Below are 14170 nucleotides of genomic sequence, written 5' to 3'. Positions count from 1 at the left end.
CATTTAGGGCACGTAGGACGCGCCCGCATGCGAACCCCAGTCCGTCACTCACCTGGTACTTCTCCTGCCCCAGCCTCTGCCTCACTGCCTGGCGCATGTTTCCCCGTCCCCTAGAGCGTGTGCGCGCCGGAGCATTAAGATTTAAAGTGCGCTCATTAGTGTGATTCACCTGTGGCTCATTTATATATTCTTCCATCCTCCTCACTCCTCACGCCAAAGATACCTGAGTACTGTACTTGGGTATTTCCAGTGCTCCCGTAGACAATGAATAGTGCGTGTACTGACCCATGGCCCTATTCAGTGGAACAAGTCAGGTCCTTGTCTCCATGATTAGGGGGGTCCTATTGGTTGAACTCCCCACAATTGGGCACCTATCTCCTATGCTGTGTATATAAAATACCCCTTTAACTGTCATGAGTGGAATATGTTACTATTGTCAGATGAAAGACACTGGAACAGGAAATATATAAAACTTAGGGGAAAGATATTTGCGCAGTTGACAATGCTCAACAATAAACATGTTAGGACAGTTTTGACATGTGCCTTTTTTGACAACCATGTTCCAACTGTTGAAAATATTTTAACAGTGGGACAAGGCAAATCTTTATATATAATGAAGGTTTTGTTATTGTGATGCTTTCTATTTTAGCTTAATGAATGTATTCCTGATGTGCTGCATGTATAATGAAGCTGATTTCTCTCCTATCTTTTCCCTAAATAGACTGTTGTTGAAGTACGTGTATTAGATATTAATGACAATGATCCTGTTCTCCTCAACCTTCCATCAAATATAACCATCAGTGAGAACACGCCAGTTTCAACTCCTATCACCAGAATTCTTGCCAGTGATGCAGATGCTGGGCGCAATGCAATTCTGACTTTTAACATAACTGCAGGAAATGGAGAGAATGCATTTTTTATCAATGAAAATGTAAGTCTACGTCTTGTGATGCCTTGACATTATGTAAGATTTAAGAGAGGAAACTAAATTTAAAAAGCATAATAGTATCAAATTGTACAGAGAAAACAAATAGATACATGTGTGTACACTAGATAACAGTATTTTTGTTGTAACAAGATGTTGCAGGATTTTATCTGTAAGTTTTAGTGATATTTTTCTATGTTTCAGACTGGAATAGTTTATGTAAATCGACCTCTTGATAGAGAAAAGATTTCAGAATATAGACTAACCATTAACGTGAGGGACAATCCAGAAAATATACGCAACTCAAGAAAGGTACGCAAAATTTAAGACTTACATGGTCTTCATGGCTGATCGGGTATTTAAAGGGGGTTCTACCAATAAAGCATATTCATTGCATAATGAAAAGGATGCAGTAGTTTACCAGGGTATGCTCCATTTCTGTTTGCCTCTGTAAATTATATGCTAAAAATAAATTACAACAAAGAAAAGCAAAGAAAATTATTAAATGGTGCACACTCCAAACGTACTAAATCAAATATGAATCTTTATTACATCAAAATAGTATGTGTGAAAAATATTAAAAACGGAGGGGGCAAGACTCTCACCTGAAATAAATACATCAGAAAAATATGAGCCAGCACACACAGTACATCCAAAGACTAAGAGAACATGTAAATGTATTCTAGCCCTAGACACAAAGAAAAACGTAATAAACACTGTTTCCCAGTATTGCGCACATACACTAAATAGCGCACCAAGCACAAGGCCGCTGGTTAACAGCAGTGGGCTGCCTCATGCTAAGTGCGCTATTGTGCATATGTGTGCATAGGGCTGCAAGTACTATTTTGATGTAATAAAGATTCATATTTGATTAAGTACTTTTGGAGTGTGCACCAATTTTTTGTGTTCCTTGCTTTTCTTTGTTGAAATATGTTCTCATGTTTGGGAACACCTGGTTGTGCCCCACTTTTTCACAATTGGTTGATGTTAGCTGGGCCCGCCTTTATTTTTAATAAAAATCTAATTTTTACATGCTGTGGATGTCAATCCATCCATTTTGTTTTGGTCTTTGAATGTATATAAATGTAAGTTTGCAAGGTGTTCTGCGTGTTATAGGCCCTGAGCACCAGAGGAAATAGCTATAAGGTGAATAGCACAGTTGTAGGTTGTGGCCTTGTGTTCAAATCAAACCAAGGACAACATCTGCATGGAGTTTGTATATTGGTGTGGTTCTTCCTGGTATGCCGGTTTCCTCCCACACTACAAAAAAACATATTGATGGGTTAATTTAGAAGTTACATTGTGAGCCCAAACAGGTTGAGAAAACAACAGATAAATATTTCTGAACTGTATGGAAGTCATTGACGAAACAGGCTCCCTTCTCTCATATAACTTCATGCTCTGTGGCTATTGGTTAAAGTTGCACCTCACAAACTTCCTGCTTTCCCACCTCCTGGATCACTGTGGACTCAAGGTGGGTTCACAATACGATTTGTTAACATGTCGCACGTGTACATTAGCATCCTGTCAAATGGGATGCTAATGTATATATGCATTGACAGATATGGGCCCCATTGACTTTTCAGACCTGAACATAGTCTGCTAGTGACCACATGCGTGTCATTTACTAAGCATATACATTGTTTAAGCTCAGATCCTAAAGCGTGGTGTGCTGCGGGTGCGTGATTTGGATCTGAGCCCAAATAGTTAAATATTAAGAAAACAACTCAACCATTGTCACTAGCTGACTAAATTTGCGCCATTTAAGTCAATTAGGCTTATGCCTGTCCATGCATGTATATATTGGCATTCCGTTTTGATACAACATGTTGGTAAATCATGATGTGAACCTACCCTTAAAGGGGTATTCCAGGAAAAAACTATTTTTTATATATCAACTGGCTGCAGAAAGTTAAACAGATTTGTAAATTACTTCTATTAAAAAATCTTAATCCTTTCAGTACTTATGAGCTTCTGAAGTTAAGGTTGTTCTTTTCTGTCTAAATCCTCTCTGATGACACCTGTCTCGGGAAACACCCAGTTTAGAAGCAAATCCCCATAGCAAACCTCTTCTAAACTGGGCGTTTCCCGAGACAGGTGTCATCAGAGAGGATTTAGACAGAAAAGAACAACCTTAACTTCAGAAGCTCATAAGTACTGAAATGATTAAGATTTTTTAATAGAAGTAATTTACAAATCTGTTTAACTTTCTGGAGCCAGTTGAGATATATAAAAAAGTTTTTTCCTGGAATACCCTTTAAATGAGCTCAGAGGGTACTCTTTGTGTTTATATTAAAGTAGGATGTCAATGTTTTAATCTTAGCTAAGATTTTATTTGAGCAATGGTGATATTTTATAGGTTTTGAAAATGCAATATTCACTTGACTTCTTTTTTTTCAGTGTATTGATAGCTATATTGGTTGGATATTTGACAGTGTGGGGGATTTTTCTTGTAAAGAGTCTCATGGCTTAGCAGGGTCATAGTACAGTAGAAGGGAAGAGAAGGCCTCAGGGTGAATAACAATATGGAGCCCCTATGGTTTCCTGGTCCAGGACAGGAAGAGAGTGGTGTGTCCCTGACCTGGTCCTCCTCTTTCTTCATTGTACACAGAAACAAAACACATATGTGTAATATACATCCAGACAAAATCAATAACAGTGGTCTTTAGGCAATTTGAAGTCTCACAAGAAGTTCACCACTACATTGCTATCATGGAGCATTTGACTTCATCCTAATGTAAAACCCATTTAGGTTTAATAATTTTAGGTTTTATAGACAGGTTTAATTTCACTTTTTATCTCTCAATGAATTAGAATAGCTATGGGGTTTTACTTTATACATTAATATGTATTAGAACATTTAGGTATGACTGCATTAAACCCTAGTACCAAATTCTGTATGTCATCTTTATAGGAGTCCTGGTAGTTGAATTATGATGACTTATTAAGTGATCAGACTGTAGATGTGGCAGTCATATTATGGGCATCACATAAACAGTAGCTCAAAGTTGTTCCAAAATACCGAGATCTCTAAGCTAAACATCAAAGTGATATGGGGATATTATGTTTCAAATTGCAAAGCAAGGGCCTAACCCTTGGGCAAGGGCAATTATGGGGCCCTTGGAGAGGTTTGCCCCTTTCAAGATAGATTCCATCCTATATTGCTACTTGGTGGACTGAGTCTTTGCAAGTTGTAAATTTTAAAAAATTGCATTGTTTCCATGTGTAGGATTTTGACCTGTTGATTGTGACAATATCAGATGAGAATGATAACCGACCGGTGTTCTCCCAAGGATCATATCAAGCCGAAATCATGGAAAATTCCCCAGCAGGTAGTATAGAACATCTTGCCAGTGAACATATACACATAGATGGTAATATATATATATATATATATATATATATATGTATGAGATATACAGTGATCCCTCAACATACGATGGTAATTTGTTCCAATTGAACTATCATTACTTAAATCCATCGTATGTTGAGGCATCCGTGCAATAATAATATAGAAAGCAATACTCACATGTCCCTGTCACTCCGGACCGTCACTGCTGCCCTGGATCATCGATCTCCATCACCGCCATCACGTTGCTGCGCACGCCACTCCTATTGGATGACGGGATGGCGTGCGTGGCGACGTGATGATGACGAAGGAGCGCGACGGACATGCAGCGGAGCATGAAGAGGACGGTCCGGAACGTCGGAGACAGGTGAGTGACACTTACCGGAGCACACGGGGCACATTGAACGGCTAATCGGCGGCAGCTGAAGCAGTATGCGCTGCCGGATAGCCGTTTATGTGATGGCCCCATCAAAGGTCGGGGTATCACTGTATATGTAGATATATGATGACATTGATATTACTTTCTCCAATTTAGCAGCTAGAATAATCTTCACCAGGAAAAACAACTGAATAGGGACAACCAGAAAACCTGGAACTATAACAATAAATGTGTTGTGGAATAAACTACATGTTCTTAGATACAACTAATAAATTCAGGACAAATTTCTATTTAAAAAAAAAGTACAAAATAAAGTACAAATTTCTATTTACAAAAAAGTACAAAAAAAAGAAAGTACTAAATCATGGTAAAACAGTTACATGAATTGTGCTTTGCTAACTAATATTTACACATATGTTCTGAGGATTCAGATATTGTTCTGTGTATTTAGAGGCACATCAAGCGACGAAGACTTAAGAAGATAGCGCCATCCTCAAGAATTCAACAGCCACGTGCCTGATATTCAGTTGCAAATTCTCTTCTTCCAAAGACACTGATAACCTTATTTTTCCTGCAGGATATTAGAACTATGAGGGTCGATTCAGTCTGCTAGGGCTTCAACAGCCTGAGTCATTGCTACAACATGTCACTGGTTGTCATCATGTATTCCTCATTCATAATAATGCTTGTTCGTGTGATGTGTCAGGAACAGCGGGGTGGAATGGGTTACTGTAATTCACTAGAAATATATATTTTAAGGCTTTTGACTCTCATATTTTATCTAGGAACACCCATCACTGTCCTAAATGGGCCTATTTTAGCTTTAGATAATGACTTAGGAGCAAATGCTGTTGTGTCATATCGACTTCTGGGGCTTCAAATGGATTTGTTTACCATGAACAATAGCACAGGTAAGATGAGCTCGCTTGTCATTTACCTCTGATACAGTGCTTCCTTAAAAATGTTTATGATTTGTTTTAAAGGAATTAGCTACCTTTAAAAACGTATTTTATCAACGTATTTCATCTATTGTCCAAAGTGCAGGTGTGAACTACAAAGAGCAGCTCTTGCTCTGGACCAAGCCCATCAATACCTTGTATGACCCTAGTAACAGCTGTATGATGGCTAAGTTGTTATTGCCCTATTGCTTTGTCCATTCATAAGGTGGTGTCCAAGGTGGCTTACTACTATCTCGTACCAGCTCTGTATCTGATTTACTCTTTTCATATAGCAGTTATACATCTGTTATACTGCTAACTTTGTCATTTTAGCTATCATTTGTATGAAAAAATAAGGTGGGACTAAAAACAACCCTTATGTAGTTCAATAAACATTTTATTCATTAAATTGTACATTTTACAAAAGTTACAGTCTTACAAGCTTATTTGCATAGTCTACGCAATTCTCCCATTTTTCCAGTTCCTAAATTGAATTATTATTATAATGCATTATCCTATACTTGTTTCAGCTCAACAAACTGGTAATATATCAGTACCAGTGTACCGAGGTAACGGCATGTGGAAATAACCACTGTTCCTTAGAATAAAGTGAATCATTTCGCACAATTAACTTTAGTGAAGCCTGAACTGCCTTGATAATGTTACCACTTGCATAGATCATTTGGATGTTATTCTAGAATATAAGTCTCCTGAATAAATAAAACTATAACAATGAATTATAGTGTTACTTAAATATCTATTTATGTATAACTTTACTAATTTGAGTCGATGAATATTAAATATTTGAATATTATTTGTGGATTTATTTACTTGTAGGTATTGTTGCTGTGAAATCGGGAAGAATTATAGACAGAGAAGCATACTTTGTCCCAATACTGAATCTAACCTTGGTAGCAGAGGATATTGACAAACTAAACAGCACTGCCGCTCTTATATTAACTATATTAGATGCCAATGACAATATACCTGTCTTTAGTGCACAAAGTATCAACGTGCGTCTCCGAGAAAATAGTCCCCCAGGTGAGTTGTTTAATATGTCTATAATAGAATCTTCATGTAACAACATAAAGCAATGATAACATGGATGTCTCCTGATTTCAGATGGCTTCCTTTTATGATTCAGTGCAACAGTGGTACCCTTTTGCAAATGCACATGACATTTTACCTAAGGTATAAGCATAGATGAAGCTTAGATATTTAATCCCTTAAAGGGTAGCTCCCACCATCCTATTTTTTACTTTTTTGCTAGCCCGTTCCCCCCCCCCCCCCCCCGCTACGGCACTAGCCCGTTCACTCCTCCTCCCCCAACCCCCGCCCCCCATACCCCGTTCCCTCATTACACTTGCAGTTACCGCAGAGTCCAGCAGCGGGCGTGCAGGGACAGCGGCGGCAACGAGGCGGTGGTGGTGATGTGCGGGAGGAGTGGCCTGATTGACAGGCAGGGAGCGAGTGCAGCCTAACTGAAAAAGGACGGATTGCCACTCCAAAATCAGTCCTTTTTCAGTGGCCGGTTTTTAAATGTAAATTAAACCTTTTTAATGAAAATAATAATAAAAGTATATTAGAGATATGTTGTAGTACATAAGTACTACAACATGTCAAAAAATAAAGTTGGTGACAGTGCCCATTTAAGGACTTTAGCATTTCCATTTTTTCCTCATCACCTTCTAAAAATCATAATGCTTTCAATTTTGCACATAAAATTCCATATGGTGGCTTATTTTTTGCGCCATCAATTCTACTTAGCAGTGACATTAGTCATTTTACCAAAAAATTCAATGCAAAATGAAAAAAAAAATAATTGTGCGACAAAATTTAAGAAAAAAATTTCATTTTGTAACTTTTGGGGGCTTCCGTTTCTACGCCGTGCATTTTTCGGTAAAAATGACACCTTATCTTTATTCTGTAGGTCCATACGGTTAAAGGGGTTATCCAGCATAAGGTGATTTTAGAACGTACCTGGCAGACAGTAATGAACATGCTTAGGAAGGATCTGCACTTGTCTTGGGCTAAATGGCTATGTCGTGAGATTACCATAACACTGTGGCTAACTTTCTGTGATCCTGGATTTCCTGTTTTCGTTTTTCTTGTTTGCCTACAAATCCCATGATTCCATTTTCCTCCTTCCCACACATCAGCCACCCCACCCATTGAAACTAAATGAGCTGCAGACCTGTGGTCTTTAATCAGGATGCCTACAGGTGTTGCATTAGTTGCAGATTGATCCCTCCACCCATTGAAGCAGACAGGCTCCCTGTCATCAGCTGACTAGTGAGTCAGGTCTCAACCACATTGCAAGCTGGGAAAAATTCCGAGACAACAGTCATTTTGTATGCTGTTAAAAATAAATATTGGGATGAAAATCACATAAGAATTGTGAGAAAAGCGTCACACAGGTGCAGACACTATATTATGAACTACACTAACTTTACAGCCCCTGTAGCATAGTCAAATAAAAAAAATTCCCGGAATACCCCTTTAATATGATACCCTACTTATATAGGTTGGATATTGTCGTACTTCGGGAAAAAATCATAACTACATGCAGGAAAATGTATACGTTTAAAATTGTCATTTTCTGACCCCTATAACTTTTTTCATTTTCTGCATATGGGCCGGTATGAGGGCTCATTTTTTGCACCGTGTTCTGAAGTTTTTATTGGTATTATTTTTGATCGTTTTTTATAAAAAAAATTTATGATATAAAAAGTGACCAAAAATACGCTATTTTGGACTTTGGAATTTTTTTGCGCGTACGCCATTGACTGTGTAGTTTAATTAATTATATATTTTCATAGTTCAGACACTTACGCACGCGGCGATACCACATATGTTTATTTTTATTTACACCATTTTCTTTTATGGGAAAAGGGGGGCCATTCAAACTTTTAATAGGGAAGCTGTTAAATGACCTTTGTTAACTTTTTTTTTACTTTTTTTTTTGCAGTGTTATAGCTCCCATTGGGAGCTATAACACTGCACACACTGATCTCTTTTACTGATCCCTGCAAAGCCATAGCTTTGCATGGATCAACGAGATAGGGGCTCGATTGCTCAAGCCTGTAGCCCAGGCTTGGAGCAATCAAACCCAGATCGGACATGACGGAGCAAGGTAAGGGGACCTATCCTCGCGTCCTAGCTGATCGGGACATCGCAATTTTATCGCGATAGTCCCAATCAGCCCGACTGAGCTGCCGGGAAGCGTTTACATTTATTTTCAGCGTGGCGATCAACTTTGATCGCCGTGTCTGAAGGGTTAATACTGGCACAACGATTGGTGAGGCGCGTTATTAGCCCAGGGTCCCAGCTATGAATAGAAGCCAGGACTGACCCGGTGTGATGCCGGGTCACGGCGTGACCCTGTTTTAAACACCAGGGCCAGGCGCAGGGTGTACAGGTACGCCCTGCGTCCTTAAAATGTTAAAGGGGTATTCCACTGGAAAACATGTTTTTTTTTATCAACTGGTCCCAGAAAGTTAAAAAGATTTGTAAATTACTTCTATTAAAAAATCTTAATCATTTCAGTACTTATCAGCTGCTGTTATGATCCACAGGAAGTTCTTTTCTTTTTGAATTTCCTTTCTGCCTGACCACAGTGCTCTCTGCTGACACCTCTGTCCATTTTAGGAACTATCCAGAGTAGTAGCAAATGCCCATAGAAAACCTATCCTGCTCTGGACAGTTCCTTAAATGGACAGATGTGTCAGCAGAGAGCACTGTGGTCAGATAGAAAGGAAATTCAAAAAGAAAAGAACTTCCTGTGAATCATACAGCAGCTGATAAGTACTGGAAGGATTAAGATTTTTTTATAGAAGTAATTTACAAATATGTTTAACTTTCTGGCACCAGTTGATAATAAAAAATGTTTTCCAGTGGAGTACCCCTTTAAAGGAGAACTGCCAGCTCTAAGCACTGCAGACACCATTGGATGGCTGTTAGAGCAAACTTGTCCTTTTCTGGAGCACCAGCCCCTCTTGACTGACATACAGGGCTCTGTACAGGGGCTGGGAGTTGAGGGCAAGTGAGAAAGCACACCAGGCTGTAGCACTTGAGCAGCTTGGCACTGTCTCTTAGACACCTGGATGAGTGCCATATGTTGCACCACAGTACAGTCTTTACTATTGACTGACAGTTTTTGTCGCAGACTTTTTGCTCTGTAGACCCTGCAAGGTAGTCCCAGCAGTGGCTCTTCAGCAGCCCAGTGGCAGGCCTTGTGGCTGTCTCTGTATTTAGGGTCTTCTGCACAGCAATGTCATCACTTTTTTCCACAGTAGACAGTAAACCTTAGTACAGGGTCTTTTTATTTCCCATACATGTTATGTAAAAGTTTCAATAAAAAAAAAAAAATGACTCTAATTGGTGAGAATGTCCCTTTATATCTATTTCTAAATATTTTTTGTGCAGACCTTCTTAAAGTGCGAATTTAGATTAGGTGTAGACATGTAGCGTGGGTCTATAACACTTGATCCATTCTTGAATGTCAAATCATCAGCAGTACAGAATATTCCATGCCGCCATTAAACTGTAGTTTCTCTAAAGAGAATAAACTATGATTATTGCCGGTAATTCTCTATTATCACTGATTTGAAACCTTCGATAAAGTTTTGCTGACATAAATATGACAGTTGAATTCTGTAAACTTTAAAGCTTATGGAATTATTTTCCTAGTTTTTAAAGAAATCTATTGGGAACATAAAATAAATACATGGGAATGAAAATAAAAAGCTGATTGTATAGAATGTTACTGTTCTTAGGAAATAAATACAAGGAGACCTAATGACTCATTTCAACAAGCTTTGCATAAATCAATAGTAAAAAGGAATGTAAGAAACTTTGCAATGTATCTTATCAAAATGCTTATTTCACCACTTTTCATGCTACTTTCCTACCATCTTGCCAAACTTTCATTAACTCTGAAAAACAGTCCATTTCTACCACTGGCAACTCACTCTGGGATCAGTTACATGCTATGAAGAAATCTATGAAGAAAGGAGAGAGAAAGCTAGGAGGAAGATAAGAGTGGGAATGTGTGGAGAGATCAGATGTAACCAATTAGACTGAAGAGACACTATGCAAGAACTTGCTATCAGTAATAGATCTCACCCTAGGGCTTAAGTAACAACTTAGACTGCACTATACTGTCCTATAATGCCCTTCAAAATATTGTTTCTGAGGGTTTGTATAAATACAAAGAAGAGAAGGATCTCCTCTTCTATTTGTGTGCAGTGTAATGGAGACATCACAGTGACTAGGATTCACCTATTAGCCCAGGGACAACTGAAAATTAGAGATGGTGACTGCAGAGCAGAAACCTGATGAAAAATGTAATATACAAGTAATCTAATGGCAAGAAAAATCCTGAAAGCCTACCTGAAATGAGAGACACATTTTAAGTTGGTAAGATATAGCCACAACAAAAGGAATAAACAGTCATACACTATTAATAAATAAATAAAATCTTACAATTTGTATTAGCAAGCACTTAAAATCATATACAAAAAAGTGGATGATAAAAGAAATACATTTGTATATTTTACCTTATCATAAAGATGTTCCTAAATATTTCTTATTATTTATAATTTAGTAGTTTGTTTAAAAATGCTGCTTTGACATTACTGTAGAATCAAATGATCATAGCAGGATGGACATGACACAGAGCTTGGAACTAGACACTATGGGGGAGATTTATCAAATCCTGTGTAGAGGAAGAGTGGTGCAATTGCCCACAGCAACCAGTCAGATTGCTTCTTTAATTTTTAATGAAAATTGAAAGAAGGGATCCGATTGGTTGCCATGGGCAACTTCAGCACTCTTCCTCTGCACATGTTTTGATAAATCTCCCCCTATATAGATCAAAACCGGCACTGTGTGTAGACTACTGATCCAATTGGGTGCTCTGCGTCTCAAGGCTAGACGCTACACCCCATTTTATATGTATACATCAGTAGAGAAGCGGCATTCCATATAGATGTGAAATAAGTGGTTCTTTATTTACCCATTCAAATTACAGGTGCAACCTACTCGTCACGCCCACACCCATAGACTTGTATTGAGGGGGCCATAAAGCGTGCCCCAAATAATTCTGCCCCGGCACCGGATGGCCTTTCGTTCAGAATATATAAAAGATTTAGTGATGTTTTTGCTCCTTTGGGAGACCTATAATGAATCCTGTATAAATGGCCAATTACCAGATTCTATGCTCCAAGCACACATTGGCCCTGATTTACTAAGACTAGAATGTAGTTTTCTTTGTGGGTTTCAATTTTTTCCATGGTATTTACTAAGCTTTCCCTACAATTTGCACTTTTACCTTACATTTTGCTTTTTTTGCACATGCTCTGATCTGTCAGGTTTTCCTCAGCTGAAATCCACCACATTTTCTGTGGAACCTTATTAAATATGTTTGGTGAAAATATGTCTTTGTGAAAATGTCAGTGACACGCCCCTTTTCCCAATGGCCACGTCCCTTTTTCTAGTTTTCAAAGTAAAATGGAGAGTTGGTCGGATTTTTTTAAATTCTGGTGCAACTTCTGGCGCAATGCACCAGAATCTGGCACGCAGACCGACAAAACATGTCAGGTTTACAATAGAAAATCAGGGCCATTATATTGATACAAAAAAAAAAATCTGCTGTTGGTAGAATCTTATTGACCAAAATCTTAACTAAATTGTGACATAAAAAATTTTCGGGAATCCTGGCAAGGAGGCTGTCTAAAGTGGTAGGGCAATTGATCCACTCAGATCAGACAGGGTTTATCCTTGGGAGATCTTTGTTTGCTTTTCTTGGGATTCAGAGGGGAGTGGGGACCCTCCGCTCCATCCTGTCATTGGATGCTGCTAAGGCGATCGACAGGAGTGGAGGCTCCTCTGGAAAGCCATAGATTTCTTTGGCTTTGGGAATAATTTTGGGGATTTATTCAATTGATGTACCTTTCTTCAAAAGCAAATATCTGTGTGGGGAAAACTCCAACTGAAAGTATTTTGTTGTCACGTGGCCGCGTCAGAGTTGCTCACTTTCCCCACTACTTTTTGCACTCTACATAGAAATACTAGCTGTAATTATCCGTAATTCACATGAAATAAAAGGTTTGACTGTGGGTGATAGAGAGGAAAAGATTGCTTTATATATGGATGACCTCCTTCTGTTTATCCAGGACCCAGCTCATACAATCCCGACCCTAGTAGATATTTTCTCTGAAATTGGAAATATTCTGGTTTAGAAATTAATTGGCAAAAATCCTTTATTTTACTGTTAGATTTTTCCTTGAAGGAGGGCATAGTTCCATTAAAAATTATTGGGGAACATGAAGGTCTGGAATATTTAGGGGTTAAGCTTACATTTAATCTAGATAGATATAGATTGGTAAATTTGACACCATTAATTGATAAATTAAAAAAGAAGATGGAGGTTTGGGACAAACTGCCCCTTACAATGACCGATAGAATATCGTTGATTAAAATGATGATCATCTTACCACAAGTACTTTTTATAATAAACGCTTCCCTGTCTTGGATTCAGGATGGTTGGTTTAGAAAGTTTCATCATATTCTCAATTACTTTATTTGGGGAAGGAAAAGACCTAGACTAAAATATCAGGCATGGTCCACCCCTCGGGGGGAGGGGAATTTGCTCTGCCTAATTTTCAATAGTATTTTTTAGCCAGAATTTTTAATATGATTAAATTAGGAGATAAAACTTTAATAGGTCAATATTGTAGCACTAACACAGGCACGGTTCAAGGTGGTGGAAGCTGGTCTATTGGAAAATTAGATATCTTGTAGTTATATGATTATGAAAGGGTGGAGGTTTTTAAAACGAGGTTTTTGATGGATGGTAGTACACATTACACTCCTATTTTTAACAATAAGAATTTGACTCACTTTTTAACGATTCCCAATCTTCAATTTTGGATCAATAAGGGAGTCTATTATATTTCATAAATCGTAAACACAGAGGGTCTTCTCGCTTTTCAATTATTGACACAACACTTTAGTATAAACAAGAATCAATTCTCAAGATACTTTCAATTAGCACACGCTTTTTATGCTACTGAAAATAAACAGATTTTCGAGCTTATGGTTCACCTAGTTATCACATTTTTGTTACAAGAAGGAATGCACAATAAGCCTATGGTGCACATTTATAACTTACTTATTCAGGATATTACTAGACCTATCAGGGCTAAACAGAAAAGTAAATGGGAGTATGAGGTTGGGAATACCACGGATGAGCAATGGAGGAATTGTATTGGGAACATCAATGCTATTTCGGTGAGCTCCAAGTTTATACCTTTAAAACTTCCTTACAGGCTGTTTGTCCTCATTGTTGCCAGGACGGGGGTGATTTTATTTATATAATTTGGTCTTGTCCCAAAATCCAAGTATTTTGGAGAAGTATTTTTCAATATAATAATAATCTTTTGGGTCATGAATTGGAGATCTCTGTTCTTCAGGCAATACTGAGTATTCAGCATCTTTCATCTGCAGTAGATACATTTATCTTTATAATTATTTTCTGTGCCAAGGTTTTAATACTTAGAGTTTAGATGTCAGATAAG

The 14170-nt window shown here is 38.1% G+C and overlaps 1 protein-coding gene across 3 annotated transcripts in view; it reads left to right on the top strand.

Annotated features, from left to right (window-relative positions):
- Positions 1-14170, top strand: part of CDH23 (cadherin related 23) — a 1135250-nt gene that overhangs the window by 1018625 nt on the left and 102455 nt on the right. For all 3 annotated transcript variants that reach the window (XM_056530710.1, XM_056530713.1, XM_056530711.1), the window contains 5 exons: positions 722-931; positions 1130-1237; positions 4155-4257; positions 5439-5564; positions 6429-6632. In XM_056530710.1, the coding sequence (XP_056386685.1) occupies positions 722-931; positions 1130-1237; positions 4155-4257; positions 5439-5564; positions 6429-6632 (751 nt within the window). The remainder of the gene's footprint in view (positions 1-721; positions 932-1129; positions 1238-4154; positions 4258-5438; positions 5565-6428; positions 6633-14170) is intronic.

This window comes from Hyla sarda, chromosome 7, assembly GCF_029499605.1.
Source record: "Hyla sarda isolate aHylSar1 chromosome 7, aHylSar1.hap1, whole genome shotgun sequence".
Lineage (NCBI taxonomy): Eukaryota > Metazoa > Chordata > Amphibia > Anura > Hylidae > Hyla > Hyla sarda.
This window is presented reverse-complemented; position numbering and strand designations above follow the sequence as displayed.